Source organism: Hyla sarda, chromosome 1 (genome assembly GCF_029499605.1).
Source record: "Hyla sarda isolate aHylSar1 chromosome 1, aHylSar1.hap1, whole genome shotgun sequence".
Lineage (NCBI taxonomy): Eukaryota > Metazoa > Chordata > Amphibia > Anura > Hylidae > Hyla > Hyla sarda.
In genome coordinates this window covers 529,589,974-529,603,916 of record NC_079189.1, presented here as the reverse complement: position 1 = coordinate 529,603,916, position 13,943 = coordinate 529,589,974, and the positions used below count along the sequence as shown (strand labels likewise).

Genomic DNA, 13,943 nt, shown 5'->3' with positions numbered 1-13,943 from the left:
GGTCACGAATAGGTCTGAGTCCGAGTAGTCTATATGGATAGAGATCCATCAGTCAGGGCCAGTGAACCACCCAGAGCCAATCATAGATCAACATCAGAAGGGAATCTGTCACTGTTTCATGCTGCCTGTGGTTAGGAAAATATGAAACTACTGCTTGTCTTGGGGCTAAATGGCCCCACCACACTGCACCCTGGGAAAAGCTGAGGCACCACTCATTTTGCATGCTGATAAAAATGAACATCGAGGCAAATGTCGTGTCCCGGTACAGTTCCTAAAGTCCCCTCAGGTAGAGTCCTTCAAGTCCACAGGGCTCTCCTGCAGGATCCCCCTAGGTCATTATTATGGTTTCTATTGTACATTAATTCTGTATGTTTATTATCGGTATAGTACAGTGAATATGAGCTATGTGCAAAGGTTAATAGGATGTTTAAACTCTATAGGACCTTCCTAAGGTCATGTAATTGGAGGGGCAAGCTGTGCATAACTAGCTTGCCCCCTGACTGGTGAGCAGTTAAGGGGTTAAGAAATAATACAGGCAAGGTTTTTAGCCTCCTCCCCCGCCTGTAAAACTTGTCGGTAACTATAGTGGTATGTCCCATGGGTGGGGGGAAGGAGTGCACCAATCAGGGATTTAATAGTTTCCGGGCTTTCAGGGGCGGTAAGAAGACGGTGAAAACAGGGTCAACCCAGGGTAGACCTCCACACAGGACGGTGTGGCAGCACCTCTTGGGTTGGTAAGAAGCCAATCAGTGTCTTTGTTACAGTTAAATTGTTATTTATATAAGTCATTTTATAAATAAAGCTGTGGCCGATCCCCACCCACGAAAAAGTTAAATTGTTGTTGTGTCAGTTATTATTTCATTATTTATTGTAGTAAGGGGAGGGGTAGTTATAGCCTGCTAGGAGCTAATTGGGTCTCAACAGTCATGGTCCTGTGATCACCTGATACCCAGAGTTCCAGAGGCACAGGTAACCACAGGCAACCAGCTACCAATGGGCTTTAGTCCAGCCCTGATATATAAAGGGATGTAGTCTCCACACTAGCTCTCTTCTCTTTCCCTTGATTCCTGGACAAGAAACCAAGCACCAGTCCTGTACCAGTTTAGTCCAGCTAGGCCAAAGCCTACAAGTCTGCAGCCACATCTAATCTGGAAGTTTCATCTATGTCTACAAGTCAAGTCCAAGCAAGCCTGAGAGGTTCCCTGTGTCCCAGTCACCTCTGTGGAAGTTGGCTATCTGTAAGAAACATTATATTGCCTTCAGAAGTAAAGTTCCAGTTGCATCAAAACCTGCTTTGGACTCTCTTTATATATGCTGTTTCTAAGTTTGTTGTCGGCGGTGCCCTATACCATACAACCACATCTTGGCGTCACAACATCTTGCCCCAGGGTTAATAACATCTGGCCCACCACCTACAACGCTACACCCTGTGGTCCCGCCATACACCGTGGGTCACCACACAAAGATCACATAAGAATTGTGAGACCAGCCATCAAACACCGGTACAGACACTATATTATGAACTACACTAACTTTACAGCCCCTGTAGCATAGTCAAATAAAAAATCCTGAAATACCCCTTCTCCGGCAGTACTTCAGAGCCACTATTAGGGTGCGTTCACACGCTATAACTAGCAGCATGCAGGAAAATGCTGCAAATTATGCTACCATTGATTTGAATGGGTCCACAGACAGTTCGCTATAGCGTCAGATTTGCAGACTGTCCACGGACCCATTTAAATCAATGGTAGCGTAACTCAAAGCGGGTTTCCCCCAGCGGGAAACTCGCTGTCAGCTACTAGCGTGTGAACTCACCCTTAGGCTCCTTTCACACTATACATTCTTCCGTTTTAAAGATCTGCTAGAATGTTCCGTTAGGAAAACCCTGAAAATCGTCCTTTAAAACGGCCATTACAAAATCCCATTATAGTCTATGGGATTTTTACATTATCCGTTTTAACCCGTTATAGCCCGTTATTAATAACGGACGTTATTTTGTGACGGGAGAATGAAGGGAAGAAATAGTGCATGCACAATTTAATAACGGGCTATAATGGGTTAAAACGGATAACGTAAAAATACCATAGGAAAAAAACGATGTGGGATTTTGGAACATACGATTTTTAGGGTTTTCATAACTGAACATTGTAACAAATCTTTAAAAACTATGCAACCTAATATGCCAGATGTACATGAATGGAAAAATACAATTTCCCCCCCAAAAAAAAAAAAAAAGAGAATTATCCAAGGTTTACACTATTCACACCAGTTTTGCACAAGTGGGCGTGGCTATGTAAATTTGATGTTTTACATGATATTTTTAAAGGGGTAAGAGCACATTTTACATAAAACATTTCACACCAACTTTTTGCTAGTGTAGAAATTACAGAAATGGTTGTAGTTTTAATTTTGTTTAGTTTTTTCTTTAGTTTTTTGGGAAAAAGGTGTTATTTAACCCCTTAAGGAACAGGGGATTTTCAGTCTTTGCACTTTCATTTTTTCCTCCTTACATTAAAAAAATCATAACTCTTTCAATTTTGTACCCAAAAATCCATATCATGGCTTATTTTTTGCGCCACCAATTCTGCTTTGTAATAACATCAGTCAATTTACCCAAAAATCTACGATGAAATGGGAAAAAAAAAATCAATGTGCGACAAAATTGAAGGAAAAAAAAAAAAACAGTTTTGTAAATTTTGGGGGCTTCCGTTTCTACGCAGTACATTTTTCGGTAAAAATTACACCTTATCTTTATTCTGTAGGTCCATACGATTAAAATGATCCCCTACTTATATAGGTTGGATTTTGTTGTACTTCTGGAAATAAAAAAATCATAACTACATGCAGGAAAATTTACACGTTTAAAATTGTCATCTTCTATAACTTTTTAATTTTTTCGCATATGGGGCGGTAGGGGGCAAATTTTTTGCATCATGATCTGATGTTTTTAGCGGTATCATTTTTGTATTGATCGGACTTTTTGATCGCTTTTTATTCATTTTTTCATGATATAAAAAAGTGACCAAAAATACACTATTTTGGACTTTGGAATTTTTTTGACGTACGCCATTGACCGTGTGGTTTAATTAATTATATATTTTTATAATTCGGACATTTCCACACACGGCAATACCACATGTTTATTTTTATTTTATTTTATTTTTTTTGGGGGGGGGGGGGTGATTCAAACTTTTATTAGGGAAGGGGCTAAATGATCTTTATTCACTTTTTTTTTTTCCCACTTTTTTTTTTTCCAGTGCTATAGCTCCCATAGGGACTATAACACTGCACACACTGATATTTTACATTGATCACTGGTTTCTCATAGGAAACCATTGATCAATGATTCTGCCACTTGACTGCTCATGCCTGGATCTCAGGCACTGAGCAGTCATTCAGCGATCGGACAGCGGGGAGGCAGGTAGGTCCTGTAAGCTGTTTGGGATGCTAGCGTTGTTAGAGGCCGGGCCCGACCCGCTATGATGCGGCCCCGCATTATAGACAGGGAGCTGGCTGAGGGCGTATAGGGGTTCGGAGTTAAAGGGGTACTCCCGTGGAAAATTATTTTTTATTTATTTATTTTATTATTATTATTTTTTTTTTTTTTAAATCAACTGGTACCAGAAAGTTAAACAGATTTGTAAATTACTTCTATTTAAAAAAAAAAAAAAAAAAAAAAAAAATTTTAATCTTTCCAGTACTTTTTAGGGTCTGTATACTACAGAGGAAATGGTTTTCTTTTTGGAACACAGTATTGTGGTCATAATGTCAGCAGAGAGCTCTGTCTGCTGACATCTCTGTCCATTTTAGGAACTGTCCAGAGCAACATATGTTTGCTATGCATTGCTATGTTTGCTGGACAGTTCTTAAAATGGACAGAGATGTCAGCAGAGAGCACTGTGCTCGTGATGTCAGCAGAGAGCACTGTGTTCCAAAAAGAAAACCATTTCCTCTGTAGTAGTCAGCAGCTAATAAGTACTGGAGGGATTACGATTTTTTAATAGAAGTAAATTACAAATCTGTTTAACTTTCTGGTATCAGTTGATTTAAAAATAAAAAAATAAAATAAAAGAAGTTTTCCACGGGAGTACCCCTTTAAGTGTTAACCCAACCTGACTTCATGAAATACAGTCCATTGATCTATTTTAGTCTTTGTACCTAGTTAAAACAAAACTCATTTCACCGCCTCTGTTTACGAATAAACCTGTTATATAACACCAAGGTACATAATATCCCTTTTATGTCACCCATCAATTACAAGTTATTAAGGTGTTGGGTGTAATATTTATAACACAAGAATAATTATCTTTTTTTCTTCTTATCCGTTTTGTACTAAAGCTAAAGTTTACAAGTTAAATAAATGCTTTTTAAGCCAACTTTGGCTGCAATTGGACTACCGTATTTTTCGTCCTATAGGACGCACCGGCGTATAAGACGCACCCAATTTTTAGGGGCAAAATCTTAAAAAATAAAGATTTTGAACCCAATAGTGGTCTTCAACCTGCGGTCCTCCAGATGTTGCAAAACTTCAACTCCCAGCATGCCCGGACAGCCGTTGGCTGTCCGGGCATGCTGGGAGTTGTAGTTTTACAACATCTGCAGGTCCGCAGATTGAAGACCACTGCAGGAGGAGGTAATACTCACGTGTCCCCGCCGCTCCGGACCCGTCACCGCTGCCCTGAATGTCGCTCCATCGCTGTCACCGTGTTCCCGTCGTTCCGGAACGTCTCTGCTGCCGGCCGGGTATCCTCGCTCTCCGTCGCCGCCATCACGTCGTTACGCACGCCGACGTACGTACGCGACGACGTGATGACGAGGAAGGAGAGCGCCGGCATACAGGGGATCCCGGCACGGAGCAGACACCAAGGAGGCAGGTAAGGTCCCTCCCGGTGTCCTGTAAGCACTAACCCGGCTATTCAGTCGGGCTGTTCGGGACCGCCGCGGTGAAATTGCGGCGGTCCCGAACAGCCCGACTGAACAGCCGGGTTAGTGTCACTTTCCCTTCAGACGCGGCGGTCAGCTTTGATCGCCGTGTCTGAAGGGTTAATACAGGGCATCACCGCGATCGGTGATGTCCTGTATTAGCCGCGGGTCCCGGCCGTTGATGGCCGCAGGGACCGCCGCGATAGGTGTGTATTCGCCGTATAAGACGCACCGACTTTTTCCCCCCAGTTTTGGGGAAGAAAAAGTGCGTCTTATACGGCGAAAAATACGGTACATATTACAAAGTTATTCTTCACTAGGATGACAAAAGGAACTGTAATGCAGCACACAGTCCTTATAGCTCACTGAGCCATAAACCATCAGTATCCGTGTGCTCTTACTACTCCATAGCATACAATGATACTGTAATAAAGTTTGTCACCTTTATTCGTTTAACACGGTACTGTATTTCTACTAGAGAGGAGGTCGCAGATCAGCTCATGGTATAAAAAAGATAAAATATATAATTGTAAAATGGTTTCTTCTTTATGGAGACTGTAGAACATTATGGCAATCCAAGAAAAGTTTGTTTAAAGTGTACCTGTCCTCAACGAAAACTTTATCTAATGCAGATAACAACATTATATGTATGTTTGTAATATATCGTACATTGGTTAAAAAAATGTGTGTATATTGCTTGTTCTCAGTGCACAGAGCCCCGCTTGTCCTCAGTGCACAGAGCCCCGCTTGTCCTCAGTGCACAGAGCCCCGCTTGTCCTCAGTGCACAGAGCCCCGCTTGTCCTCAGTGCACAGAGCCCCGCTTGTCCTCAGTGCACAGAGCCCCGCTTGTCCTCAGTGCACAGAGCCCCGCTTGTCCTCAGTGCACAGAGCCCCGCTTGTCCTCAGTGTACAGAGCCCCGCTTGTCCTCAGTGTACAGAGCCCTGCTTGTCCTCCCTCACTTCCTGTATTTGGTCTCCTCACAGAGATACACAGACAATAGCTACAGGGACAAAAATGTACATATTTTTTAACCAATGTATATTACAAATATACATAAAATGGAATTATCTACATTATATAAAAAGTTTGTTGACAACAGGTACACTATAAAAAAAAACAATTTTTTTTCTGCTATGGACTTGAAATGAAATAATGTAACAATTAAAAACAGGAGGACATTCCCTTCAAGCTAATATTTCATGTTTTCACTACTTAACGTTGAAGAACTTTTGCCTCCTTTAAAGGCCTACTCATACCAACCTTACAAACTATCCCATAGTAGTATTCCCCAAACATTGGTGCATAGAGCATTAAAGGGGTACTCTGGTGCTTACACATCTTATCCCCTATCCAAAGGATAGGGGATAAGATGCCCGATCACTGGAGTCCCACAGCGTGTTTGCTCCGGGTCTGATTACGGTCGACCGCAGGGCCGGCGGCTTGTGACGTCACGCCTCCGCCCACGTGTGACGTCACGCTCCGCCCCTCAATGCAAGCCTACGGGAGGGGGCGTGATAGCTATGTGACTCCATATCCAGACCTCCATGGGTTGATAAATTTGATTTCCATTGACAATTTGTGTGATTTTGTTGTCAGCAATTTCATACGATTAGTTCATTCATTCAGATCTATTTATGAGGTTCCCCCGGTGCTATGGAATCTGCTGCCCAAAGTGCAAATTGTATTAAAAATAGTATACACTGGCGCAGAGGACACCTAGATATATATGCACATACAGTCATGGCCATAAATGTTGGCACCCCTGAAATTTTTTTAGAAAATTAAGCATTTCTCACAGAAAAGGATTGCAGTAACACATATTTTGCTACACACATTTATTCCCTTTGTGTGTATTGGAACTAAACCAAAAAAAGGGAGGAAAGAAGCAAATTGGACATAATGTCACACCAAACTCCAAAAAATGGTCTGGACAAAATTATTGGCATCCTTTCAAAATTTTGGAAAAATAAGATTGTTTCAAGCATGTGATGCTCCTTTAAACTCACTTGGGGCAAGTAACAGGTGTGGACAATATAAAAAAAAAAAACACACCTTAAAGCAGATAAAAAGGATAGAAGTTCACTTAGTCTTTGCATTGTGTGTCTGTGAGTGCGCCACACTAAGCATGGACAACAGAAAGAGGAGAAGAAAACAGTCTGAGGACTTGAGAACCAAAATTGGGGAAAAATATTAACAATCTCAAGGTTACAAGTCCATCTCCAGATATCTAGATTTGCCTTTGTCTACAGTGCGCAACATTATCAAGAAGTTTTCAACCCATGGCACTGTAACTAATCTCCCTGGGCGTGGACGGAAGAAAAAAATTGATGAAAGGTGTCAACGCAGTATAGCCCAGATGGTGGATAAGCAGCCCCAAACAAGTTCCAAAGATATTCAAGCTGTCCTGCAGGCGCAGGGGGCATCAGTGTCAGAGCGAACTATCCGTCGACATTTAAATGAAATGAAACGCTATGGCAGGAGACCCAGGAGGACCCCACTGCTGACACACAGACATAAAAAAAGCAAGATTACATTTTGCCAAAATGAACTTGAGTAAGCCAAAATCCTTCTGGGAAAATGTCTTGTGGACAGATGAGACCAAGATAGAGCTTTTTGGTAAAGCACATCATTCTACTGTTTAAAACGGAATGAGGCCAACAAAGTAAAAAACACTGTACCTACAGTGAAATATGGTGGACGTTCAATGATGTTTTGTGGTTGTTTTGCTGCCTCTGGCACTGGGTGCCTTGAATGTGTGCAAGGCATCATGAAATCTGAGGATTACCAATGGATTTTGGGTCACACTGTACAGCCCAGTGTCAGAAAGCTGGGTTTGCGTCCGAGATCTTGGGTCTTCCAGCAGAAACGGATGACAACAAAGCGCTGGAGAGTTCTGAAGTGACCAGCAATGAGTCCAGATGTAAATCCCATTGAACACCTTTAGAGAGATCTTAAAATTGCTGTTGGGAAAAGGCGCCCTTCCAGATGACTTGGAGCAGTTTACAAAATGAAGAGTGGTCCAACGTTCCGGCTGAGAGGTATAAGAAGCCTATTGATGGTTGTAAGAAGCGACTGGTTTCAGTTATTTTTACCAAAGGGTGTGCAACCAAATATTAAGTTAAGGGTGCCAATAATTTTGTCCAGACCATTTTTGGAGTTCGGTGTGACATTATGTCCAATTTGCTTTTTTTCCTCCCTTTATTTTTTTGAGCAGTGTAGTTCGAAAACTTCTATTATAGCCATCAATCCAGGAAAGGTAGAGTTTTCTTTTATACCCCTACAGCTATCCACTGGTATTTGAAGCTCTTAGCAGCAAATACAGCTGACAGATTCACTTTGAAACTGACAAGGGCTCAAATCTCAAAGACGGGAAAATTGTTATTGCTGACTATATTTAAAAGGGGTATTCCCACTTTAGCTATTTATGATATATCCCACCTCTGAGCATATACCTATCTCCAGAAGGCAGCTCCTTCAAACCTCATCATACCTGGGGAAGTGGCTGCCCAAAGAATAGACAAGTAGTCACATGTGTGCATACCACTCTCCATTTATTTCTATAGTAGTAACAGAAACAGTATAATAAACCTACTCGGCTGTTTCTGTGGCTTCCAAAGAAAGGAATAGAGACGACAGCTGACACGCACGGCTACCTCTCCATTCTGTCTCCACCTGGATACAACAGCTAGCGGCTCCATCATCAGGTGGGATGGAGGCTTGTGGTTCCTTGTAGAATAGAGCAGGTCCTTGAAGTGGGGCCTACATCTACCAGTCATTTAAGACATATCCTGTGAATATGGTGGAAACACAATACGGGCAAAACGTATTCACCCTGTAATGTCCAGTGTAGGGTTTGGGTGGGCTGAGCATTACATAGCAATTTAAAGGGGAGCTCTGCTGGAAAACATTTTTTTTTATTTATTTATTTATTTAAATAAACTGGTGCCAGAAAGTTAAACAGATCTGTAAATTACTTCCATTTGAAAATCTTAATCCGTGCAGTACTTAACTGCTATATGCTCTAGAGGAAGTTCTTTTCGAATTTACTTTCTGTCTGGCCACAGTGCTCTCTGCTGACACCTCTGTCCATTTCAGGAACTGTCCCGAGCAAAAAAAAAAAACTATCCTGCTCTGGACAGTTCCTAAAATGGACAGAGGTGTCAGCAGAGAGAACTGTGGTCAGGCAGAAAGGAAATTCAAAAAGAAATGAACTTCCTCTAGAGCATTTAGCAGCTGATAAGTACTGGAAGGATTGAGATTTTTAAATAGAAGTAATTCACAAATGTATAACTTTCTGGCACCAGTTGATTATAAAAAAATAAAAATGTTTTCCAGCAGAATACCCCTTTAATGGACAACAAACAGAGAATGGTTGTATTATACATCGCCTACTTGGGCCCAGCAGGATTACAAGGCTCTGTCATGGCTTTCTGAGTTACTTCACAATACAACAGAGAATTTACTCACCAACAGTAACGTGAAATTGGCCATCTCGTGGTGCCTGGGGCTGCTCCTCATCATTGACCGGATCCTCATGATTTAGACGATGACGCTTTTTCTTAAAATGTCCCATCACAAAAAAACCCAATCCAATGAGAATAATCACGGGCCCCAATATCTGCAGAGACAGGAGTCCACAGGTTCTGTTTGTGCTGGAGCCAGTAATGTTTTGATCAGGGAAAGATTCTTTACAACCAGGTATCCAGGCACCTAAAATGCTGACAAGTACCCCACAAGTCACCATCAAAACTCCAAATATTAAACATTGAAAAAACTGTCTGCTTTCTCCAAAGAGAAATAAGTGATCCGGATCAGTTATTCCATCCGGTAATGGCCGTCTAGTGGCTTCCATCCTTGATCTAGATTTTGCCAATACAACAGATGCCAGTCCTAACACGGCCACTGAAGGTCCCAAGACTTTAAAAGTGGTGGTGCAGTAGTCCTGGACACCAACTTTGCAGGCCTGAAACACATAGACCGATAAAAGGAATCCAGCGCAGAAGAACACCCCTCCAAATAAATACATAAGGAATATGAGTCTGCTGACTGTGGCATAAGGGTTTGTCCCATGCCTGATGCAGTGCGAGGTCTCCATTACAGAAGACGGTGCCGCTATCTTCTTCCAAAGAGATTCTGACAGAACAGAAAGAAAATAAGTGTATTATACAATAAAAGAACCCACACAGGCATTACAGAAGACAGATCTCAAAAGACGCCATATGGTCAAAAGACCTAAAAGATGCTACATCATAATATCTAAAGCGGAGTTGGTCATGAACTGGATTTCCAGGAAAAAATAAAGAGATTGGAAATCTTTGATATTACTTTGCTTTTAAGGGGTACTCCAGTGATAAACATATTTTTATAGATCAACTGGCTCCAGAAAGTTAAACAGATTTGTAAATTACTTCTATTTAAAGAGCTCAATCCTTCCAGTACTTATCAGCTGGTGTATACTACGGAGGAAATGCTCTTTTTTTTAATTTTCTGTCTGACCACAGTGCTCTCTGCTGCCACCTCTGTCCATGTCAGGAATGGTCTGGAGTAGGAGAAAATCCCCATGGCAAACCTATCCTGTTCTGGACAGTTCCTGACATGGACAGAGGTGTCAGCAGAGAGCACTGTGGTCAGACTGAAAAGGACTCCAGAAAGAAATACAACTTCCTCTGTAGCACACAGCAGCTGATAAGAACTGCAAGGATACTGGGGATTTATAAAAACCTGTGTAGAGGAAAAGTTGCCCAGTTGCCCATAGCAACCAATCAGATCACTTCTTTCATTTTGCAGAGGCCTTGTTAAAAATGAAAGAAGCGATCTGATTGGTTACTATGGGCAACTGGGCAACTTTTCCTCTGGACAGGTTTTGATAAATCTCCCCCTATGTATTTAAATAGAAGTAATTTACAAATCAGTTTAACTTTCTGGCACCAGTTGATTTAAAAAAAAAAAAAAAAAATTATATATATATATTATTATTATTATATATATTTTTTTTTTCCTTCACCCAAGTACCCCTTTAATGAGAAAATCCAGGCCAAGGTTATCCTCTATACATAGTGGCACTGACATTAGTTTTAGGGGAGGAGTATGTAGTGACATATGATATTAACATAAGCTTACAAGTCCCTTTCAGCTAAGCTGAATATGTGAACATTGTAGCCATACTGATTTTACAGTTTGTGGGTAGGGTCCCATGTGCCGTATTTTGCTGCGTAAATTTCTACAAATCACAGTCTATGGGCAGCAAAATCAGTTGCAGAAAATATGCAGCAAAATATGGCGTGTGTGACCCTACCCTAAATGTAGAAATCTATTAGATTTAAAATAAAGCATATGAGTGTGGTATAGAAACATACAGTACACATGCACATCCAGTGGCATACTAAGGGGGGGGGGGGGGGGGGCGGCCTGACCCGCCGCCACCACTACTGAGGATCTGGGACACTCGTCCCAGATCCCCAGCAGACAGCGCTACATTCTCCTGCATGCGCGATACACGCACATACAGGAGAAGGTGTCTCCTCTGTGTGAGCCGCATCTGCAGCTACACAGAGGAGACGTGTAACTGCATATACCTATGGGAATGAGGGGGGGGGGGTGTAACTGCATATACCTATGGGAAAGAGGGGGGGGGTGTAACTGCATATACCTATGGGAAAGAGGGGGGGTGTAACTGCATATACCTATGGGAAAGAGGGGGGGGGAAGGTAGCTCTGCCTATACCAATAGGGAAGGGGGGGGGGGATCTGCCTATACCTATGGGAAAAAAAGGATTTAACTCTGCCTATACCTATGGAAAACCGGGGGAGGGGGGTTTTAACTCTGCCTATATCTACAGGGAAAGGGGGTGGGGGGAATATGCTGCCTATACCTAAGGAGAAAGGGAGGTTAACTCTGTTCCTATACCTATTGGGAAGGGGGTTTAACGCTGCTGTCTATACCTACAGGGAAGGGGGGCTACCTAACTTTATACCTGGATGCCTAACTACTTACCTACATACCCAGCTACCTAACTATATAGATACCTGGCCTTCATACATGGCTGCCTAACTACCTAGCTAGCCCCCTACCTACCCAACTTGTCACCTACCTACATATCTGGCTTCCTGATCTACCTACCTAGTTACCTGGCTACCTACCTACCTGCCCGTTTACTGTGCAGGACACCAAGGAGGGCATTATTACAGTTTGTGGGCCTATAGATGAAAAGATTGTGTAGAGGAGGGGAGGGCACTGAATATATGCAGAGTCTGACACGTACTTCCTGCAGATGTTAAGAGATCCACATGGTGGTCTTATCTGGATGGAGAAGAAAAGGAAGAGGACGCCACTGATCAGAAAAGACGTAATTGTGAGTCCCAAAATGTAACTGTAATCACTTATATGGTATACACATCCTGTGTACAGCTGATATCTACCGCCATATGGTCCTGTATATAATCACTTATATTGTATACAGCTTCTTTATAGTATACTGGTCTGTGTATAGTGGTTTTATTCAGTACAGTATGGCGGTATTATCCAGTTATTGTGTGGTGGTATATATTTACTCCTTGTATACCAGTATTATTGGTCATTGAAATTTACCTATGTTAAAGTGTTTCTTATATATATAAATTTTAGTTTATTGTGTGTGGGATTTAGGTTGAATAGGGGCGTGGCAGAAGATTGACGAGCTGCAGAGCCTAGTAGGGGCCCTTGCACTTCTTTGGTCCGTGGGCCCCGAGTGTTGTCAATCTGCTCCTCAAAGGGGGTGTAATTACGGGGGGGGGGGAGGAGGGGGGTAGGGAGGGGGTATAATTAACCCCTACAGGACCCATGACATAACATTATTTCCCGACACCCTGGGTCTTAAGGACCAAGGACGTACAGTTACGTCATGGGCAGTTCTTGTCCCTGCCGTGCGCTGGGCGGGGGATCGGACCGGGATGCCTGCTGAAATCATTCAGCGGCATCCCGTACAAATGCCCAGGGGGGGTCATCAGACCCCCCCCCCATGTCGGCGATCGCGGCAAATTGCAAGTGAATTCCCACTTGCGATTTGCGCGATTCCGGGTCATTACGGGTCTATAGTGAGTCGGTGACCCGGAATGTAGGGGGGGGGATCGCGGGTGTCTAAGACACCCAGGATCCCCCTGAAGCGATAGGAGTGAGGTGGCAGGGGTGCCACCCCTCCTATCCCTGCTATTGGTGGTCTAGACGCGACCACCAATAGCAGATCGGGGGCGGGGGGGGGGGGGGGGGGGGTTAACTTTCGTTTTCCCGGCGCCGAAGATCCACTTACCGATCCCGTCGGGCGACGGAGGCTGCGGGCGACGGAGATCGGCGGGCGGCGATGACGTGAGGCTGGATCCGACGGAACCTGGTGAGTTGCCTAGCAACATCTGCAGGGTACAGTTTGAGACCATTATACAGTGGTCTCTAACTGTAGCCCTCCAGATGTTGCAAAACTACAACTCCCAGCATGCCCAGACAGCTGTTTGGGGCATGTTGGAATATGTAGTTTTGCAACAGCAAAGTGGTCCCTAAACTGTAGCCCTCCAGATCTTGCAAAACTACAACTCCCAGCATGCCCAAACAACTGTTTGCTGTCTGGACATGTTGGGAATTGTAGTTTTGCAACAGCTGGAGGACCACAGTTTGGAGATCACTTTGCAGTGTTCTCTAAAACTGTAGCCCTCCAGATGTTGCACTGCAAATCCCAGCATGTCCAAACAGCAATTAGCTGTCTCGGCATGCTGGGAGTTGTAGTTGCGTACCTCCAGCTATTGCATAACTACATCTCCCAGCATGCCCTTCGGCGATCAGTACATGCTGGGAGTTAGGTAACAGAACCTAACTGAAGGTTTTCCAACCAGTCTGTCTCCAGCTGTTGCAAAAGTGCAACTCCCAGCATGCAAGGTCTGTCAGTACATGCTGGGAGTTGTACTTTTGAAACAGCTGGAGGTTTGCCCCCCCCCCCCCCCCCCCCACCCCCCCCCCCATGTGAACGTACAGGGTACATTCACACAGGCAGGT

The 13,943-nt window shown here is 43.3% G+C and overlaps 1 protein-coding gene across 3 annotated transcripts in view; it reads right to left on the bottom strand.

The window, feature by feature from the left end:
* TMEM171 (transmembrane protein 171) overlaps positions 1-13,943 on the bottom strand; it is a 42,184-nt gene that overhangs the window by 15,329 nt on the left and 12,912 nt on the right. For all 3 annotated transcript variants that reach the window (XM_056552427.1, XM_056552428.1, XM_056552430.1), the window contains one exon: positions 9,393-10,058. In XM_056552427.1, the coding sequence (XP_056408402.1) occupies positions 9,393-10,020 (628 nt within the window). In that variant the 5' untranslated portion in view covers positions 10,021-10,058. The remainder of the gene's footprint in view (positions 1-9,392; positions 10,059-13,943) is intronic.